Source organism: Thermobia domestica, chromosome 1, assembly GCF_964235325.1.
Source record: "Thermobia domestica chromosome 1, izTheDome1.hap1.1, whole genome shotgun sequence".
Classification (NCBI taxonomy): Eukaryota; Metazoa; Arthropoda; class Insecta; order Zygentoma; family Lepismatidae; genus Thermobia; species Thermobia domestica.
Genome location: NC_137454.1, coordinates 354114940 through 354138858, shown reverse-complemented (window position 1 = coordinate 354138858; position 23919 = coordinate 354114940). Strand labels below are relative to the sequence as shown.

Sequence of the window (23919 nt, the reverse complement as noted above, 5' to 3'; positions counted from 1 at the left end):
TACTTTAATATAGTAAATAACATTTCGGGGGTGCTTAAGCACGTAAGCGCTCCCCTTAAATTTGCCACTGGTTACAACAGTCGCGTAAAAAATTATCTTGACGCTTCCTATCTACATCTGTTGACATTGAGGGGAAAATTCCCCTTGCTAATACTGGATGTTTCTATAACCAAAGGAGACTTCCTCCTCGTTCCCCTTGTAATTCGCACGCTGTCTACAGATGTAGACACGAAACGTCAAGAACATTTTTTACACAACGACAGCGGTAACAATAATATTTACGGAATAGATTAAATTTTATTCCTACCTTAGTTAACATGGAACATTGACAGATTTTACAAATGATTTAAAAAATGTATATTGTTTTATTCATTATAAACATACAGTGAATTAATATTTTACTTATAGCTACAAATGGCTACTTTATTGGTTAAAGATGAAAAGATGCATGACTCCAACAGGCATTGAACCCGGATCCCTTTACTCATGAGTCAAAGTTTTACCTTATTTTGGCTTGCCGACACTTGATAAATTTATGCGTCCTACAATGTATATGCATACAGTAGAAATATTTAAGACGGTTTTTCTCCCTTTTTTGGGGGGCCATTGCGCTCTCCCAGTTTGCAATATTAATTCCATAAATATGCACTACAAACTCGCAAAAAATGGCCGCGAAGTTCACTTACCAAAGTCTGGCTTCTCCTAGTAAGATACGGATGTGTGGAGATCATCTCAAAGACATTTGTGTAAAATGCCTGCAATGAGTCTAGTAGTGTTGAAGAAATGTCCGTTATATTCAGTAGTAGATCGTGAACAAACAAAACTGTAACCAATGATAAACCTTTTATCAAATAAAGGAACGAATTGTCTTTCAAAGATGTTTTATTTATTCTAGATATATTTTAATAGATGGGTGACACCTGTCGCTCACGCGCTTATATAAACGTACGCGCATAACGCAGGGTTAGGTATTAAGCTATTGCACCCATCATGAAGGTGTTAAGCTATTGACAAAAGTTCCAAGATATCTTCTAAATATAGAATTTTACGTAATTAAACTTACCTAGCATTTCCAGGTCTCCGAATATTACATCACGTGAGAATCGCATCTTAGGAAATTCCGGCATTTTGAAGAAAACTGCATGAAAAGGATTCCTAAAATACGTAACAAAAGATTTAATTATGTTCTTAGTATGTGTTCTTAGTATGTGTTCTTAGTGTGTGTGTGGGTGTGTGTGGGTGTACTGGGTGGACAATTTATCTTGTACACTTCCTATAACGAAGATATCAAAAGAGAGAGGAAAGCGAATCTTTGCACAAATCAGTTATAAAGAATGGGTTATCTTTGCATATATTTAGCAGGAACACCTAATAAACTGTTCACAATGTTCGGATAATATAAGATAATAAGTTGATCGTCCTTATGATGTGTTCATTTGTTTCCAAATATTTCGTTAATAACGTCAATACACATGATATAATTTGTGATTAGAATCTATTTAAGACTTTATATTCAATAAAATAAGTCATAATATGTCACATGAAATCATTATTTGTAGTAAGGACAGGTTTAGCGATCACTTTATTTTTCTCGTTCTTTGAAAGACAATGAAGTTTGCTTCTAGGAATTGAAGATTTTAATGAATATAATAATCAATTTTCAAAATCAATCATTTGTAAAGAATTCTTGCTGGGAGCATATTCAAGAATATTTAAGTTTAGATCATCTAATGTAACTCGTGAAACACATAATATAGATTGGCCGGGTACACGATCTATGCTTGAGTATTATGAAAATCATATGAATAAAGAAACACAGCACTATAAGGCGGAGTGTAGTTTTGATTTCAATGTGCCAGTGAATGTTGTAAGCGTCAGTAAACATTTTCTTAAGAATGCTTTTTATACAAGTGACGATAAAATCAATCCGTGACTTTTAACCATTTCTGACTTCCGCATATTATGATGAAAACACATTAAACATTTAAATAAATATTTTCCTTGACATACCTGGGATGTTCAATCCAGTTTTTATATTCCTGTTATAATTGCGCAAGGGGGCACAACGGCTTAGCGTTAGGGCTCTTACCTTTGATGCCAGGCAAGTAAGTTTATAGTGAACAACACGGTGCAAGTGTTATATTTTCTCTGGGTATTCATGTTCCTTTCCATCTTCATTCCACAAATTATTCCATCATCCTTCACTTTCCAAAATCATCGGTCTCCTTTAGCTTAACAGGGAAAAGCATCAGATGATTTTACCTCTTTAATAGAATCCTTTAACGCTTCCGCGACTTTAAAATACTCTGTACATTCTAAAGCAAAAAATAAGAAATTAATTAATTGTCACTATATCGTTAGTTTCTGAACGCACAAACTTGAGGCTAATCTTCTTCTATGTCTGATTTGCGAATACTGAAGTAGTTGATGACGTACTAAATCTCACCTCCCTTATATATTTAAAAAATGACAGGAAATTAATTCGGGCAGATCGCGGTAAATCAGTTAAGTTCTCATACTTGATTTGATTGTTGATCCTACAATGTTGTTGGATTATATACAAGAATGTTGGTGTACTGTGAGTATTACCACAATGTTTGAATCATGAAAGTATTGCATTTGGTTTCATCAATTGTAAAAAAAGAAGAATTTCTGAAAAAATACTGTCATAGATAAAGCCATTTTTAAACATATTTAAATACAAAATACTTCGAAAAACTTTACGAAACTGGTTTGTTTTAGTAACGAATAAGATATATGTTCCCAAATTCAAAAATGAAATATAATATTTCGTTAAGGTATGGAGATAAATATAAAAAAGGAGAATTTAGATATGTAAATAATACAGATGTGAGCTTCCTATGCGCCTACAGATGACAGCTTCTTTGGCCCCTAATGTCCATTCGAGATTCAGTAGAAATATTTATATCCAAATGATTATCCTCGTTTTAGGAAAACGCTACACACTGCCTTATTCGATTTTTTTCTCGAAATATAATGGGGTGATTTCTAACGCAGTAATATGAACACCAATGCAGTATGAATCAAACTTTGCAAATTAGTTGGTTAGAGGGACAGAGACGTAGGTCAATTTAAGTTTACTTTTAGCTTAGATGATGCAAACTAACTATTCACTGAAGTACCAGAATACTCACATTCGCAACCACACTATGCAAAAGTTTTCTATGACAATTTTCAAAATATGTTCGAAAATTATTTTAACAAAAATGAAATCAAACTTTCAGTAATGAAATACAGTAATGTAAAAGGTACATTGATATTTAAAATTACGTTACGTACAAGTGATGAGATATTGCTATGTGCTTAGAAGAACGAAGGATCGCATACTCTGTCAACTGAGTCTGGAAAACTCAGTCTCTACATTTCTTCTATTTGGCAAGAGGTACATAGGATGTTGATATTAACAGTTAAATTGTTTTTAATTTTTTTTTTAGTTTTATATTATTAGTGTGTTATATTTGGACTTGCCGACGAGTTTATATCTAATGTATCATAATGTCCCCTGGCTGTAGAATAATTCTGGTAACTTTCGTGGCAGTTTTGAAGACATGCAGATCCTACATGTAACTTAATATACTCGTCCGGTGAACCACACTTAGCTACACAATTTGAAATCATGGATTTCTTTAGATATTTGCAGTTACAAAGGTCTAAAGCAGAATTGTTCAATCCAATCTGCAGTAATGTAGTTCTGTGCCGATACAGTAACACCTTCGATTTTGTGGGAAAAGAAACTAAAATGTATTCGTTTAGCGTGTCACGATTATCCCCTTTTATATAAGGGACATGAGGATAACACTACCATAAAAATATCTGAGCACTGGTACAATGGATGTGGATTGAATGTATTTTTTTTACACATAATACAAATTTCGAAATCCTTCGAAGAGACAATTCTTGTCAATTTTTTGTTATGGGCGAAACACTTCAGCGATTTTCGATATGGAGGATACACGTAATACAGCTACGCAAGAAAAGAAAAAAGAAACGAAAGTTCTCTTCAGCGAATCCTACCGCATAGATTCGATGGATTTTGCACACAAAATATAGATTTCAAAACCACATGATGATTGATATTGTCAATTTTGTTTTTATGGGCGAAACAACTGTGACCTCCCTTTTTAAAATCGCTCATATTATTTGCTCAGAACCAAAAGTTGCGACGGCCAAATAATGTTGTTTCAAAATTTATATTCTGTGTATCATAATATATCGAATCTATATCATGGTGTCTGCCGAAAGGAACTTTTTAGTTGCATTACGTGTAAACTCAGACACAAAATTCGCACAAGTTGTTCGCCACACAAACAAAAAAAAATAGTCATTCGATCTCCCTCGTGTTTCGAAATTTGATTATGTGTAACAAAATACATCGGATCCATACCCTCTTGTCGGCTGCACAGAAAATCTGCTCTTTGTATAGCTCTGTTACGTGGATTCGTCCTTTGGCCTCTTGTTGCATAATTGCTAATGCTCTCGCCTTCAGGGTGATTCTCGGTGGTGCACTAGATAGATATACCGTAAAAAGTTTCTCAGGCCAGCCATCCTGAATGTTGTTACCTTGTGATTTCCTCATGCCAGCAAATGCCAGCATCCTGGACTTGATGGCTGTAACAATGTAAATGGTATAAATTATCAGTTCATCCTTATGACGTTTCCGCCATTCTTCACTTCCGCTCCTCTTGAGTTCGAATGTTCGTCTCAGGATTTTATTCACAAATGTTTCTAGTCTACGTTCTTTTCCAGAGGAAACAACCACATTTGGAAATCATATAGTGCAACTGTATTGTGGACAGTTTTATATATGTTCAGCTTAACTTTCATGACATTTCTTCTTTCAGACAGCATTCAATTTCTTTGTTCATGTTGGTTTGATCTCTTAACTTTTACCCTAAATATATGAAAGTATTTATTTTGTCGAAGGTATTTTGTTTATTATTGGTACGCATGTATAGTTTTCAGTATTACCATTATAACTAACTTACTTGAATTAAATTTTCTTTTCCTAATATATCCAAGTTACTGAAACAATTTAATGACATTTCTGAATTTTTTCTATTGTTTTTATCCATTTTATCCATTTATCCAATTATCCATTTTATAATTACATTACCAACATACGCAGTTACCTGAAAAATACCATCAGCTCTAGGCCCTGGTTGCTATCTTTGATTTACGGTATAGGATGTTCCATAACAAAGACGAATAATATGGATGACAACGCATCTTCTTGTTTCAGGCTATTCTCGAAGAGAAAGCTCGTGGAAAGGAGTTTTAATACTCGAATTTCACTTTTCGATTCATTTGAAAACACATTAATTAATCTAAATAACCTTTTGTCGCTATTCGAAAACCTATAAGAATGTTGCACAATGTTTCCCTCTTGATCGAGTAGTAAGTCTGTCTAAAATCGAAAACAGAAATATTTGTACAAATGTAGGGCATTCACTTTTCTTTTCCAGTATTTCCCATATGTGATCGTTATTGAATCTATCTTCCTAAATCCGCTTAGGGTATTTCCAATAATTTCAGCTGCGTAGGGAGTTAATTTCGAAAATAGCTTGTCTTAGAATATATTTGCAGTATGTTGACAGACGATATATGTCTAAGCGACTCTTATTCTGTGTCATCACATTTCTTCGGAATTGGAATGATTGATTCCTTCCATTCTTGTGGTAATGCATCCTTGTTAGAAAATAATTAGAAGTAGTTCTTGTATATATGTTTACACTTTCACCCTCCAGCTAAATTCCATTTACAACTTCGTCTACAGTCAGAAATTTATTTATGTTTAATTTTATTTAGCGCTTTCTGTTTCTGTTCGGTTAGGCTCTGTGATATATGGTTCTACTGCTCGGATTCCACTTTCTACATGAACAATAGGTTTTAGTTAGATGTTTTGTAAGTAATCAAAAGATCTTTCCATTTATTGAACATACTAACTGTATAAGTGAGATTGTTTCTGTCGATTTTCTTTAACTTGCAAGTGCAAGGTTTATAGTATTTCTTAAAGTCCTTGATTATTTTATATATGTCAAGAATGTGTTTATTTTAACAACTCGCTTTCAAATCACTTATTTTAGCTTTAAAAGATTAGCGTTTGTTTTTCCTAGAACTTCTAGAAGTTTCTCGCTGATGTCAGCAAAATTTTGTGTAATTATATCGGTCAGGCTTTATGGACATCGTAATTTTTGCTGTTTTCTCTTCTCTACTTATATGGTGCATTCGTGGTCGAATCATGATAGGTTCCTATATATTTCCGCGTGCCTTAATTTGTTTTTTTGCTGACATTTTAATCATAATCTTAATAAAAACCAAAGCATCTTCAACACTAGCGACCCTCTAAACCGAGAATCTATTCAACCCTTCAATGTGGTGTTTTCTTTTGTTTTAGCTCTCCTCTAAAATCTTCAAATTAAACGTCTTCAAGTTTAGAGGTTGATTATTTCTTTTATTCAACGATAATCAATTTCATATTATTGCCGCTAAAGCTAGTAGTCAGTGTCATTGTTAGATCCAATGAATGACCGAACATCAATTATCTAAACTGATTATTTTGTCTATTAAAACGTGATATATTTCCTTATGTGGTTTACTATCTCCTAAGGCGCAACTATATTTATGAACGTTGCGATATAAAACTTTTCTACTCAATTCTTTTCTACTCTTAATTTCTTTTTGTATGTTGCGAAGCTTACAAGTATTATGCCCATCTCATGCCTTTCCTTATGCAGACTTCCGTTACGTATAATTTTTTATGAAAATATTCCCCATCCTACCTTCGCATTGACCACCTGTAATAGAATGTTTATACCATATCCTGATAGTTAATCTAATGTATATTCTAATTCTTCGTAAAAGAACTGTCTTTAATACGGTCTTAGATATTGTGTTCAGGCATGCATATTTAAAAAAAATATCATACCACCGGCCCTTCATTGTAATAGAAGGTCTATCATTCAAATGGTCAACCAATTTAATTGCTGGTATTATTCGTTTGTGAATGAAATGGCCTTTTCTTACTTGATGATATTTATTTCCTTGCCCCAAAACGAATGTAAAATTTGGGAATTTTACTGCTAATTTTCTTTCGAATCTAACATCCTGACTTCATAATAGGTCCGTCCTATTTTAAATAATTCACCGTTTACATATTTTATAAATAGATCTTAAGTTCCATGTTGCAGATCCCATGTCCATTTTACTTTACTGAGGTCATGCCAAGTTAGAAGTTATGGTCCGAGACTTCTGTGAATGTTTCTGAAGAAGTGCCTATTTTACAGGATGTTGTTTTAAGTCCTCACCTGCAGGACCCCGCTTATCGTCACCCTCGATTGCTTATTCAATATATTTCAGCCAGGCCCTCTATATGAAGAGGCCTTCTAATCGATCCGCAACCTGAGGATGTGCCATGTCGTGGAGGTATAAAACCACCGTTAGAAGGTTGCAAAGGATATGGGGTACAATAAACATTAATAGTAAATATGCAGCCATCTTGAGGTCAGTGGGGTTTCCTTCGATTTGGAAGGAGGGAAAGCAAATATTAGTTTTATATATGTGAGCTGGACAGTCGTATAACTAATAAACATTACAAGCAGATTGGTTGGTCGTGTCAATCAAGTTTGTTAACTGCCGCAAACATATATCGTTCAATCTTTTAATGGATTATCGGCAAATTGTACTGCTATCGATACATAGAAAGCTAGGTCTCAATAAAGACATTCAAAACATCAGAAATAAGAAAAAATCTGCTTCCGGATATTTATCTCAGAAGTTTCCACAGTTAAGAACTTAGATACCAAGACAACATACATTCAAGGATCACAGACATTCTAGTGTAAACTAAATCTTACTCCAGATGATCTATATGACTAATATTACTTTATGAATCTTTTAGCAGCGTTCTTGGGAAACATAACGCTATCAATTCCATAAACTTGTAGAAGAGTTGATACTTGTTAATGAGAAATATTGCTGAAGATGACACTTAAGGCTCTTTTCCTATATTACCATACATCTTAAGGGAAAAATGTGGTGAGATTGGTGGTGAATACTGAGAGCAATAAACTCTGCTTATTTCAAACTTGAGAAACGAGATAAAAGATAGAAACATACACTACATTTTTCCCACTAGAATGGGTGTGCAAATTAAGAATATGAATTAAGTTGTCTGAATCTCATTTCTAATATTTTACATCATGTAATTAGATATGCAAAAGGAAAACATTTTATTAGCTTGAGAAGCTGGGCTAGTAGATATTTATTAGATTTATATTAGTTTTAAGTAATCAAGATACATACAATGAATAAATTCTTATTCTATCTTACAGAGTTATTGTTTAACTGGGTAACCTTATTATGTCCTTGCTTGCAAATTCAATTGTTTATATTTACTTTTTTGTTCACTTCAGTTTATCTTTACTTATCCTATCAAACATTGTTCTAATAAAAAAATGTAGATTAGAACACCAAAAATATCTATGAAATAGCAAAATATTGAATATAATATCTTGGTAGAAATTTACTTGTTTTAAAATGTGTTTTAACTCTAATATTTTCTGTGCTTTTCCTAACCAAATCATACAATACCGCTTCTGTGCTTTATCAAATTGTCGGCTTTTCACCATTTTGATTTTATGCTATAAATATTTAGCTGTAATTGATTATAATATGACAAAAATCTTACGAATTGGAGACTATTAAATTAGATTGAAAATTATATTCATCACAACCAGCTAGACATTTGCAGGCTTTCTTCGAAACTTTATCTACAAAAAAATAAATAAATAGAAAAATTAATAAACAAATAAACATTAAGACAACATGATAAGATTTACTACTAAAATATATTTTTCAATATGATGCTTCATTGAAAATGAAATAGTAAATTAATATTATAGAACTTTTAGAAAATACTAAACACACAATTGATACTGAGTAAACGAATTAAACACGTCAGAAATAAGTAATTTTCAATTATAAATATATTATTACCATATATTCTGATATCATAAGTCATGATGTAATAGATCATGGCAATTTTTCAGATGTAGATTGCTGAATTTGACACGTAATAAGTGCATAGATATAACCATTTGAAGCTTAAGAATGTTGAAATATCATCAAAATCATTTTCAAGCGTTATAATCTGCATAAAATTGATTTGTAGGTTAATCAGTTAATTATATTTCCATAATATCACTAATTCCTCACAAAATATGCAGTACGTAATCTTACCATAAGCGAAGGAAACTCAACTGTGTGACCTGGATACAATCGAGACAGAAATTCAACATCCTCTTTTCGTAACTTCAACATGTTTATGTTTCTAATATTGGCAATAGGCAGAAATACAGTACGCATATGTAAATTTTAACCGCTACAAGGGTTATTTCAGTATAAACTGCGAGATACCAAACCAAGAACAATAACATTGCACTAAGGAATGCCATTATATTAGTACAAGCAGGAGTCGTTCCATAGGAATGAGTTACTATCCTTAAGAAAAAAGCATTACATATTCTTGAAGAAAGTAATAATCGTATGTTTGAGCCCCAAAAGTGATGTTTCACGTCGAAACCTTGTACAACAATAACAGGAAGCTCTAGTTGATGGTACAGCTGAAATAGATTTGCTACAGTTAATGTTTCAGATTTAGGATTTTAAATTAGAGAGACAAAACTCTCATCTCAATTCCATCGAAACATGATTCAATGAACGTGCAGAAACAAATCCGTATACCGATGGCAATTCTAAAAGAAGCTGGGCAATCTATGTGCTCATCACTAATGGAAAGCTGAATGAAACCCAAACAAAAGATTCGTCGGCTGAAAAGGTGGCTTGCTAAGAACATAACAGACAGTGATTGCTAGGATATAATTTGATTAATTCCCTAAGATAACTGCTAAACCTGTATAGATTCCATAGTAAAATCGTGTAATTTGAAATATCAAATATTAATTCAAACTTTTATCCGTCAACTATTTCCGTTCAAACACTATCACATTACTTCATTCTCACCATGTAGGATTTCAGTGAAAATTATTGTGACTTTTGAATTTGCTGATGACTAGTTTAATTTTAGATAATTAGGTAATGAAATTGACATCATATATGTATAATTTAATGATATTAAGGTATAGGGTGTGACGATAAGATGACTTATTTTTTATACCAAGCTTATACACCAAGCTTCAAAGGATTCTATTATCAATGTAATGACTGAAACTTTCGGTTCATATTTTTTTATACTGGAATCTCAGTTTCTATAAAATAAGATATTTGAATTATTATGTCAATAAAAAGTTTCATCTTGGTAACATATTTTCTTTACAACCAAGAAATTTCTGACGTGCTCTTTTCGGCATAGTTCTAGAAAGTATCTATGTGAACACAAATGCTCAAAAATTTATTTAAGCAATAAGATTTAGTGGTAGTGCAAAGATAAGCATACAAACTTTGGCTGAGACATTTTGTGTCAAGAGTTGCGTTACAAACTACATTACTCTGCAAAAATTCCTGAACTGAAATCATATGAGAGTACTTGGTATATAGAGACTGTCTCTTCGTTTGTACTATGCAGCTTTGTCAATTTCCAGTAAAAGTAGTCAACTGAACATTAAAATCATTGATTGTTTACTTGACTTCAGTTTATTTCTAATTCCCTCTACGATAAATAGTTTGCTCACTGTGCTTTGGTCTCTTCTGAAGCATTTAAGAGTACCCAAGATGAACTAAATCATCTTATTCATCAGTAATGTTATTCTTCTACGGATAAGAAAAATGACTCAATTTCCTTTAACTTAATCAGCTCCAGAAAATATTTCCTCTATTAAAATTCCACTTATAAAACTCTTTATATTGTTCATATGTTCGGTTGCGTAGTTTAACACTGTTCTAATTAAAGACGGTTCATATTATTTATTCCAGTCACGCAATTATTCAAACTAGCAGTACTCTTAACGTTATTTTTTTTAAATAATCACACTTAAGAACTATAGGCTCGAGATTTTGTCTCATTAGGTTGAACTTCGGTTTCGGTCACTTCATACAAAGACTTTCTCATGGAGATAGATTCAGCACTCAAAGTGAAGCTTCAAGCCGCCGTTCCGCATGCGATTTATAAATATAAAGAGCTTGTCATCACGTCAGCACCACAACGAAAAGTTTATGAGAAGTAAAGCTACTCACCTAAGAACCCCTAACAAAAGTGATTAGAATAGGATGAACATGGTCCAAGAAAATGAAAGTTTCACCAAACTCTCATCAGATTTTCAAAATACTCCGGAATAAAATGGAAAAAGTGCAAACGAAAGCAGAATACAATAAACAGACTCGTCATGAAAGGAAAGGTAGAGCAAATAAAAGACATGAATTTTTAAAACGCTTTGTATACACGTAAGTTTTAACACAAACATATACCATTGGGTTTAGACGCCTGTAAGGATGGAATGGTGAATGGAAATTGTAAACAGAGAAAGCCATCCACTGTGCATTCAATTCCAAGTCCCATAGGAACTACTTTCGAGTAATGCAGTAATATGTAATTAAGATGTCAGTGAAAGAACCCCCAAAAGAAATATGATCCAACGAAACATTATTGGAGCCGTCTTCTTAGTCGTAGACCACTCCGTAGTAGGCATAGATGGAAAAAGAAAATATATGATTGCCCTCGAAAACGGTACAAATATATGTTTTAAAGTAGTATTTACACGTGCATACCATGTGAAGTGGTTGTTTGTGATGACATATACGAGTATAATACGTGATTGTTTGTCGTATATGGAAAAATTCAAATCAGATCATGATTTTCATTTTTGTAATTATGCGACTCTGAGGATATGATAAGAAGTTGAACTTATAGTATGTTCATACTTCTAAGTTACTGTTAAAGTTTCCGTCCTAAAGATATTGGTGCAGCCCTTGTTTACTTTCACCAAGAAAAAATCGTAAAGAAGACTGAAGATGAAGAGAATGGACTAAGACAAGAAATGGAATTGGAGAAGAGCAATATTATAAACTTCCTGGACATGACTATACCAACTTGTTGTTAATTGTCTACCATTTTTTTTTTATAGTCATGTCCAGGAACTTTATAATATTGTTCATCTCCAATTCTATTTCCACCCTTATCCCTTTCTCTCCATCAAGGAAAATTCGTGAAGAAGATTGAAGACGAAGAGAAAGGAATACGACTTCAAATGGGATTGGCGAAGTACGATATTATAAATTTCCTGGACATGACTATAAAAGAAACGATGGACGATTAACAACAAGGTAGTAAAATCATGCCCAGGAAGTTAACACTATTATTCTTCTCTAATTCCAATTTCAGTCTTATTCCTTTCTCTTCACCAAGAAAAAAAATCTTAAAGAAGGTTGAAGATGAAGAGAAAGGAATAAGACTGGAAATGTAATTGGAGAAGTACAATATTATAAATTTCCTGGATATGACTAAAGATAAAAGATGGACGGTTACAAAACAAGGTGGTACAGTCAAGTCCAGGAGGTTTTTAATATTATTCTTTTTCAATTCTATTTCCTGTCTTATTACTTTCTCTTCATCAAGAAAAAAATTGGAGAAGATTGAATATGGAGAGAAAGGAATAAGACTGGATATTTAATTGGAGAAGAACAATACTATAAACTGCTGGACATGACTATAAAGAGAAAAGTTGGACGATTAACAAAAAGATGATATAGAAGAGAATGTGCTGCAGGAGCTTACTGTCACGAGAGAAGTGATGTGGGTCACAGCACCAAAGGAATTTCGTAAGGAATTTGCAGAGGGGGATATAAGAAATAGATACTAGAGAAAAGAAAAACAAGGCGGACATAGAGAAATTCCAGAATCTACTATAGAAGAACGGGAGAACAAAGAGAAAGTAAGAAAGAACAGAATAGAAGAGGAAAGAAGGAAAGGAATTAGAAAGGAGAGAAACGAAGAGGAGGAGAAGTAATGGCATGCCGAGCATTCGGGTGAAGTCAGAAGTACTAAAGAACTTACTAAGCAGAGATGGTGTAAAGACGTACAAAAAAGGAGAGTACGTAAAGAATTCTAGAAATGGTTAAAAGTAGAACGAAAGAAATATGTAAGAAAGATGAAAATGTAGTGTATAAATTGTAGTGTAAGGATTGTGATATGATATACATAGCGGAAACTGGGAAAAGATTTAAGGAGATAATAAAAGAACCTGGGGTTGATGTGAGACTTAAGACTGAAAAAATGCAAACATGTTAAAGAAACGGGGTATGATATAGATTGGGAAGGTGTAAAGGTGCTATAAAGGAAGAATAGTCCAATTATAAGGAAATGGAAAGGAGCGGAAAGTATAAAGAGTGAAAAAAAAACTGACAAACTAATGAACTGGGCAAGTGGACTATTGTGATAACTTATTAAAACAAATTGAAAAAAAGAGAAAGGCTAAACATATTTACATGTAATTTATAAAAATACATTTAATATTATATATAGTTTCATATTATATACTGAATAGTTATATATATATATATATATATATATATATATATATATATATATATATATATATATATATATATATTATTTTAAGATGAGTTATATTTAGTACAGTATGTTACTTTTAAGTTATGTCTAATAAGCATAAAAGAAAAATTAATTTTCTTAAGAAAATTAGTCAAGTATAAACAACAGGTAGATTACAGGTGTTTGAAAAGGTAAACATAAGTAGGAGTATAATTAAGTCAGGGCAGGTGGATGACAGATGATGCCCGGTGAAGTATGTCTCAGGTGATTTAACATGCAAACAATTGACTTTAGTAATTTCACTTTTAGTTTAAATTTCTATGATATGGATATATCTATTTCAGTTGTGTCTGATGAAGATAACGTTATTTATACCGTTACACTGTATTATAGTTTTTTATCAAATAAGTGTATATACACTGGTCAGAAGTGTTAAATAATCGTTTAGCGAGATCCAGAGTCGTCATGGATAGAGTTGTAGTGGACATAATTATCCATGCGTTTCCTCCTAGTATTTGTGTTTCTCTCACATTATAAATACACCACAGATTGCATCGTCATTTATTTGTCTGGGTAATTAGTCCGTAAACCTAAGCGACATAATCGTGCGACGGTTAACTGAAATATTTTGTTTATTCTGATTTCGGTGAGTTGAAGTTGGCTTGAGATGTTTTCGGGACTTTAGTTTTTCGGGACTGTAAAACAACAGAGTCATTAAAACAGGGTCGAATAAATAATTGCCTTTATGGCACAGTATGGTGATTAAAATGTGGTGGCGTTAGCTTGAAAAAAAACATTATGAACATATTGTGTTTTTTAAGGTTTAAGAGATAGTGAGATTATTGGGGTTTTCGATTCAGTACTCATAGCTACAAAGATAAATTTCTGCGTGGAAATGTCAAGGCTTTGTACCTACTTTCAAGCAATTGTAACAACCATGGGAAATCAAAAGGGGACGAGAAGTTGAAATGTTCGCTTTTAGTATCATCTATGAAATTATTTTGGACAATCGTATTCTGTCGGATAACATTTTACATTGATAAGGCTGCCATCCAATTTACAAAGTAACTTATCACACTTTCATTTGATACAAAGTTATCTTGATTACTGTACGTTGATCTGCAGGTACCAAGAAAACAATTCTCAAAAATAGTAGCCAACACATTGCTATTCGCAATGTGTACCTGGAATGCCAAAACTGAATATAACCTACAATACTTGCAATATCAGGTTGAACTTCCAGTCTATAATACCCTACCTTTAGAGATTCACAGAACGTAAGCAAACTAAAATTGAGAATCAGTGACAGATTTGGAAGCATTTCCTCTGACTTCATACTTTTAATTCGAGTTACTGCTATTGTATGTTGATTGACTACATTCTCACATATCTTCAATAGTGTTTAGGAAATCCCAAAATATAATAACTCCCCAAATTACACCCATTGGACGACGGGATTAAATGAATATAAAATTTGTTCACTGTTTTCCCAATTAAGTATTGTTGAGTTTAAGTTTAACGCCAATTTTAGCAACGAAGCTATATGAGATGCGACCTACTAATAAACGTGGAATCTGAGACATATGAGTTCCTGCCAGGAATCGAACACGAGTCTCCTTTGCAAAAGGTGCGTACGCTAACTGCTTCCACACGAAGGAACTCCCATATTAAGCACCATTGCGCATTCTTTATATTTTCCCGGAGCCATTAACAAAGTGAATTTCACAGTTCTAGGATATCTAACATATCCAGTTCTACACTTCATAAATATATATGGTTCCAAAAGGTACGGACTCTTATAAAAACCAGAAGGCACATTTACTACTGTTTTCAGTTAAAATTTCGACGAGAAATTTGTATGTAACTGACGCCACACTATATTGTTGCGTTCATGAGTGGAACTAAACCTCCACCCTGGTAATTCCGAACACACGACCTCAATGAGAGATAATCCATTTCCCAATCCGTTCAAAGAGAAATAAAAGAGAAAAACCATCATCCCAGTTTACAACATGCATGGCAAGGGAATAACAAGGATAATAGCCAGAAGAAAAATAATTGCAATCTGAGTGAACTAAGAATAACACTAAATCAGCAACGTTAACCGTAATGTGGGTTGTTTTTCATATTTTGTATTTGCATAAGTTTTAATTTATTGTTAACATAAAATATAAATAATAAAAACAGAAATCATACTATGTGATGAAATACTGCACATTCATCTCTGTCAGAGGATGACAGGTACATCCTACTTCTACGAAACCTTGTATTACCGATATATAGTCCCCTAATGATAGTAACGGCTGAAAACCGTTCAAAAACACTCAAAAATGTTTATTTATGATCCATAGATAAGATTACTTTCTCAATTTTTCTCTCATTTCCGAAAATGATGGTCTGCTAAATGGATATGGAGGGAAAATAGTTTTCAAATTGGTTATGAACTTTAAATATGCAAGCCAATTCTTATGCAAAATTAAGAAGTATGATAATAGCATTTTTCGCCTACGTTAAACTTTTAGTATACAGGAAACCATATATTAATAAAATATTATATATTCTATTCCCTATATTATTTTCTCTGTTTATTTGTCTTTTGTGTATTTGCCATCAATTTATTTCATTTGTATATCAGAAATACTACGCTACGGAATTATTTATATAAAGCATGTTTATGATTTAAATCAATTTGTCTTTAATGTCGCACTATTATGTCCTTTAGGCTCAAATATACCGATAATTGATTAATGTGAATCATTGTGAACATATTTATTCTGCTGTCTAACTGGAAATTTAATCCCCAATCACATGTACCAAAGGCGTATTATCTTTCTTTCCGGAAACATTTTGCGGATGTCGTCGTTTAAAAACTCTGCTTCTGCTTTAATATTTTAAAGTTTTATGGCATAGTATTGGGGTCAATATTATTAAAGATTTCAACTAACGAAATAATATTTAATGAAATCAAATGTTAGCAAATTGCAATATTATAGTTGGCGAGCATATGTACTATAATACGTGTACTAACATTAAAAATAGCTATACACTTCAAGATTTTCTTTCCTGAATAGTAGATACAGAACATTCAAAAATAACATTTTTCGACAAATTACAATTTTTTTTCTTATTACCTTGGAAACTTGCAATGCATCCTAATCCTCTGGTATCACAAGGCTTGTATAGACCTGGAAAAATACTGTCACTTTACGTTTGAAATGTATTAATCTTTTTGATACTCTAAATTCCACCAAGTTCTATTACGTTATATTGGCCTCTCGTTTTTTGTAAACAAAAAAACATCCTGATGATAATTTAAAATATTTATTAATTATATTTCAGAAACATTACTTATACATTATGATCAAATGTAAAATTCAACGAATATTTCATAATGACCTTCACTAATTCGGAAACAGAAAATCATTCTGTTTCCTGTTTCTTTCATGGATAGCTTGGGTCAGTCAAATTAGGCGCTGCAAATAATTATAAAACAAATAAAATTCTAACCTTCTGTGCGCTAGCCTTAAGTCTTAAATTCCTTGTAAATCAAAACTTCGAATCTGGTATTCCCAATTTTAAATATTACAGAACTGTACATTTAATCACTGATACTGTACAAAGAGAAATTTATATTTCCTCATATCCAAATTTAGAAATAAACACACTAAGCAATTATATCTTACTTTAAAAGTTTTTTTTAATATTTCGTTTTCTAAACTACACTCCACGGAAGCATAAACCTGCTCGAATCAGCTGCCTAGAATCTCGGAAATTTGTTGAAAGTGATAAAGAAATTTACAATTCGTTCATCACTGCCACACTTCAAATTCTTAGCATCTCCCTGATTGCAACTACTGATGCTGGAAGTACTCCAGAATGGTTTGTGTTAGCCTGGAAAGGAATATACTTCCTCATAGTAGATTTTTCGTCATCTTGTTTGAATGTGGGCTTGGTGTGTTTCATTGTAGTTTCGGATAATAAATTGAGAATATTATATATTGAACGATGAGAGTGTAATAAATGTTAAAATACGTTTCTAAATGTCATTCCAATTTGAGAAATGTTATTTGTTCCCATGGTGTTTTACTTATTAACCCCTTACTGCATTCCGTGCAATATATAGCTCATACGATTTTTTTCAGTTTAGCTCTTTTGTGGTTTATCAAAGCCATCAAATTACTGTTTTGTCTGTTGTGTGAGATATTGACGTGTATGAATGAGATTTTGGTGTCATCTGGCACGTTTTTTGTGAGTTGTAATTCTGTCATATATGGCATTTAGTTATTTTTCGTCGGGATTAAGTGAAAAATCTAAAATTCAAGTTTCAATTCATTTTTCAAGTTTCCATGTCAGGATTTCCAATACTGATTATTTTTTCCTTAAAAGACAATAATCATGCAGAAAGGGGTTAATGTTTATATGCTATTTTTTTTCTCCATATCCCGATTCCATTGGAATACATATGTAATACTGATCTAATTTTTCTTTATCAAGTGTGCGCCATTCATATCAAGCAGTGTTGTTGTGTCTTTGGAATACAAAGTCTGTTCCATATATATATATATATATATATATATATATATATATATGTGTTCATGTGAAGAACATCAGTCTCCCTTAATATTTGCAGTTCAAAAAATGCATCGATCTTACAGTTTTCATAATTTCTGGGATTTTCTGTAAATTGACAAGAGCCGGTTTGCCACATATTCATTACAATACATGTGGCAGAATATCTTATTACTGTACTCAGATTCTTTGCTAATAAAAAAAGTCAATGAAAACTCTAGCTTGGGTACTGACCAATTTCTTATCATAAATGATTTAAGTATAAAAATGGAGAAGTTAACAACATTCTAATTACAAGAAATATGGTTATTTGTTGAAACCATAACTAAGAAATGTAAGGAGATTCTATTCAAGTTCAAACGTATTTTTCTACTACACACATCTGTAAAATCCCGGCGTCTACTGTATATCAGTCGTAGTATGATATTATATTCAAATATGCTAATCGCTAAAACAGTGAGAAAATTACATGACAGTTAGGTGACTGAAATATTCGTGTAGTACATATTTTCAAATATAAAACTTAGTATAACTGCTCAATGCTGAGAAAGTTCAAATGTACAGGCAAATTGACGATCCAATGACGAATTGGAATTAGTTTTGGACACGTAAAGATAGAGATTATTAACGCCTAGATAATTTACTTTTTATAGGCTCTTCTACTTTCTGATGGATACGTAACGATGATCTCCATTTCACATCCTCCATAAAAAGAGTCACGAGTATTCAATGGTATTTTCGTTATGTATGAATGATTTATAACACATTTCATCTCTTCATTTCCTGCCAGCTATTTCGTAAATTCACACAACCATATTTCGTGTACTTCACATTCGAAATTCCTCAATTTTTTAAACTTCTTGTTTGTTGCTTCATAACAAAATTCCTGTTGTCTATTGCATTGTTATAAATGGGATTATCTCAGTTTATTTGGTTAAGAAAATTACAACCCTTTGTAAACCAACCCTCATTTCCCACTCATATATTCATTCTGTGTTGTCTGCTCATTCACCAACTGCTATCAGTGATGCAATTCGCTTTCCCTGCCTACGCACAACATTGATAATTAGAATGTTCTTGTTTTTCTTTCCAAAATAACAATTGTATTGCTTCAATTGATTGTATATCTCTCCATCGATACCCAAACTTTGGTATGATGCCAGTAGTATTGTATGTTAAGCGATCGTTTTGATACACGAATTTACATGGGCTACCGATTATAATACATTCAAGTAATGGATTTGAATTTCTTTCTTTCTGACTCAATTGTATTTATAAAAGATAAACAAACTTGGCGTGAAACTTCTACCTCTTGTATGGAACACCTTATGAGTTCTTTTATTCTAAACTTGTCATTGCGATGTTCATTGTACAATTCCAGGAACTAAATTCTTTTTTCTACTTTCGTGGTACCTGCTCCATAATACCAAATATCTGAAAAGTGTACCTTCATACGATTTGTTCTTTCTGCGGTTAAACAGAATAAAAAATACTCTTTTCAATTGTGAAGGCCAATCGCACCACTTTATTTACTTAATGACATAGCTAGAAAAGTTAGTAAATCTATAAAAGTTATATTGCCTAATGTAAGAGACTGAAATTCGTCCCATTAATAATCAGTTCAGGAGTCCAGTTCATCTTCTCATAAATAGTTAATATGATGATGTGTGCATCACGACCTTTTGGAATTATGTGCTAATCGCGTTATTGAGTTGATTTTTGGTCGTCGTTTTCGTACGTGATTTAGGAAGTCTTCTATTACATTTTCTCCATCAAATGTTTATTAACGTTTCCGATAAATGATATACATATTTATTTTGCATGTTTTTAAACAACCACAACTTTTTGTCCATTATTCGCAATTTTGATTTCTTCCGCTAACTTCCACATAAAATATGTACGATAGTATAAAACTGTTGCAATACGTCTCTCCACGTACTTGAGATCCTTTTCCTTCTGCAGATAAATTTTCAAAAACTATGCACAACGTTAAACAACTAAACATAAAATCTTTCCATTTTGATAAGGAGTTGACCTATGACAACCATATGAAGATTGACCAAAACATTCTCGATTACATTCATTGTATGTAATACGGTCTTGTCTAATGTCACGTGATTGGTGTGATGACAAAGGTAACACACAGCTATACATTGTTCCAATGTTCATGCTTTGCTGCATATTTCTTATGATAACATTCACAAAAATAACTGCAGTTAAAACACCTTTCAATGACGTTGAAATGATTATTTATGAACAGTAAATGTAAATATGTTGACTCGTTATCACTCGCTGGTGATTCAAATATAACATCAAATACCTGAAAATCTATGATTTTATATTACTTTAAATGTAGTTGAAATTTAGGAATTACAAGAATTCTACTGCCATGACTGAGGTCTACATGGGCAGCTTCATCCACATCTACTCCTTTTTTCTATGGTATGCTTACTTTGATTTTATATCTTCTGTACTCTGTTTTTTAACCTTCTTTATCCGATGACAACGAAGACTAAATTTGGAAAACACTTTGTACATTCGTTCTTAATTGTAATAATACCTCATCTATTTTTAAATATTTGTTCGTATTCATAACATGTTGTTTTAAAGGACCTTGTCCTTTTGGCGTGCGTACATGATGGAAGTTAATTATTCAATCTTCGTTCGCACTATAGAGTAATGCGAGAGAAAAGCCGCATTACTGTGTAGTATTTTTTCATAACTCAGCCCTAACAGATCTGGTGAGAGACTTCTGTCATCTGTAAACGACACCCCAAAGAAACGATGTCCTTCTCCTTAATTTATGATTGTTGTTCAGAGATAATCATGTTGTTCTACATTATGCAACAAATAATACATTGGAACACGTAAGCTTGTTTTAATAGCGGTAAAAGCATTTTCATCTGCACGTACGGAGGCTAAACGGATTCTTGGCATTTTTACCATCAATATTGTATCTTTTGTATTGTTTTCTACGTTATTTTCTTATATTACTCTATTGTTATCAGAAATGTATCTACTATTTCGAAATCCGACTTGTACACCTGTGTTGGGATCTGTTTTATGTCCACACAGCAAACCATTCAAATAGCTTCCCTGTATCTACTTATTTTTCTGTATTAACCTCTACTAGCACTTCCATAGAGGATTAATATAATTATTTCCTCTCCTTTCTCTTATTTCTTGGTTTGGACATAATTCGTTAGGCCAAATATATATATATATATATATATATATATATATATATATATATATATATATATATATATATATATATATTCGTTACATTCTTATATTTCTGCATTGTTTTCTTCTCAAATATAATCATTTCTATCACCTGTGAGATATTTAAATTGACTACTTTTTCCCGAATTCTCATCTTTTCTCCGTTTTTATCTTGTAATTATTTCCTTATTTTTTGTGTACAAACGAAATCGTGACATTGTTCCTCTTTCTTCCATCAGCTTCTTTTATTGTTCAACTTTCATTTTCTAATATTTCTAATAATACTTCGTATTTCTCTTCTTCTCCAATATAATTTCCTAAATTTTGAAATATACATCTCCAATCGTATGTTGTATTTAATTTTACGTAGATCAGTTTTTCTTCTTCTGTATTATTTTCTGTGTCATTATGATACTATTCTCCTATTTGTGAGACCGTTAAAAATTTTTACCTCTTCATCAGCTAGGATCTCTACTTCTTCTTGTAACATTTTAAATTTTTTTATACAATCGGATGCATCACTGTTTTCCTCATCATCTGTTTACATTCTACTACTTTCATTTTCTAATATTTCTAATAATACTTTATATTGTATTTTTGTTTTTCTTCTTCTTCAGCTTCGTTCATCAACTCTTCTTTTATCTTTTCTTCTATTTCAATTTCATTATCTGTATCTCTTTCTTCTTCTTCTTCAGCAATTACATCTGTTCGTATTTTTCTTCATTATTTGTCTCTTCTTCAATCACATCCTCTTCCTTATGTTGTCCTTTCTTCTTACTCTCATAATCTTCATCATCTTATTCTTCTTCCTTATGTGTTCCTTCCTTCCTATCATTATCACCGACATCTTCTTCTATCCCAGTTACGTCATATATATATATATATATATATATATATATATATATATAGATTAATAGATCTTATGTCTGTTTGTTTCGTACATAGTCTTCTTCTTCTACGTCTTCAATAATGTCGTCAATATATTTTAATTCTTCTTCTGTTCTATTTATCTTGTCATTCATTTTTAATTTATTATATATATTTAGAAAGGAATAACGATAACAATAACGGATAAGAAAAAGAAATATAAACTTTATTTTGTTTGTATTCAATTTGCAATTAAATAATTCATCTCGTTACCAATAATTCCATTTCTTCTAAACACGTTTACATATTTACCAAGGCATGGACATTCTTGTTTATTCAAAATAGATATAAAAGGGGAAAATAAGACAACAATGTAATTCGTTGTATTTCATTTTCCGTTATTTCTTTCCCTTCCTCTTTCTTCTCTCCTTACGCAAACTGAGCTTTATGATGACGAGGAACCTTACCTATTATCCTCTTCCATTATCACACGCGTACCAAATTTTTTACTTATGCGATGATGAACGTTAAACGTGAAAGAAAACAAATGTAGAGCCGCAGTTTCCTTCAAGTGTATTTTCAGGCGGGAAGCCACTCTGGTCTAATTTATCTGCGGATTCAACGGTTCTCCGAATTTTTCATTCCATCCGAATCCCTGAGATGATGATCCAAAATTGATTAATGCGTATATATTTATCATTCTAATGACAGCAGTGACTCAATGGTAGAGAGGCCACCTTTGTTGTGTGAATTTGCGGCATACACGAAATGGGTATTGTAGGAAGCAAACGCCATATGCTTCTGATGTTCTTTTTCATTCCACCATTTTATTCATCAGTATAATCATCGTTTCCCTTAGCTTCAAAGCATTACCGTTAAAAGTCTTTATATATGAAGCTCTATATATACTCATTCTTGGCATGGGGGTTCTATTTTGAAGTCGATGCCTCTGGGAGCATCACTATCCACCTCAGCGACCACGAAAACTATTTATTTATTCACTAATATCGATTTACCATTGATCTCGTGCGACCCCGGAAACTACGGATTTAAAACTAATATAGCTCATCTACATGTCTCGATATCATGGAAGTTTATTTGGACGTCAACGTGCGTGGGAGTACTACTATTGATCTGAGCAACCACGAAAGCTATGTATTTGGCACTAATATCAATCATGTTGTACTTCTATCTTTACATGTCTTGGTAAACGCCCCCAACCTGAACCCCTGTTTCCAATTATGAAAAATACCTTTCATGTTGGACTTGGCCTGGACAAAGGTACACTCAGGTCCAAAATTACTCTCCCATGTCTACAAATAAATTGTTGCACAAATAAGTTACAGTTTCTTCAGGTAGTCTTTTCCTTAATCTGGTAAGGTGCATATACCCTTGCTTTTACATAATGCCCTAACCTGCCTAATCATGTATTCATTAACATTAAAAACATCATACATTTTTTGCGGGATCATGACTGGAACAATAGTGAGAATTTGAAGTTTTTCATGTCTATTTGCTATATCTATCTTCTGCTTCATTAACAGAGCTAACGTGATCTAGGCCTGCTGCTTTTTCTTTTACTTCATTCGCACTGGTTCTTAAATCCGAATCACTGGTGTCAGATAACAAGTGTTCTGTGTCATCAAGCTGTAAACTGCATTTCATTGTTAACTTCGCTGTTTCGTATATCACTTTGATTTTTTACATCGCTGCTTAGTACATCACTTCAAATT

The 23919-nt window shown here is 32.4% G+C and overlaps 1 protein-coding gene across 1 annotated transcript in view; it reads right to left on the bottom strand.

Annotated features, from left to right (window-relative positions):
* The window catches only part of LOC145681948 (pickpocket protein 19-like), a 288210-nt gene that overhangs the window by 44065 nt on the left and 220226 nt on the right, over window positions 1-23919 (bottom strand). The window contains exons 8-10 of the mRNA XM_081753550.1: window positions 16657-16710; window positions 8708-8789; window positions 1064-1155 (exon numbers count right to left, since the gene is read on the bottom strand). Coding sequence (XP_081609676.1) covers window positions 1064-1155; window positions 8708-8789; window positions 16657-16710 — 228 coding nt within the window. The remainder of the gene's footprint in view (window positions 1-1063; window positions 1156-8707; window positions 8790-16656; window positions 16711-23919) is intronic.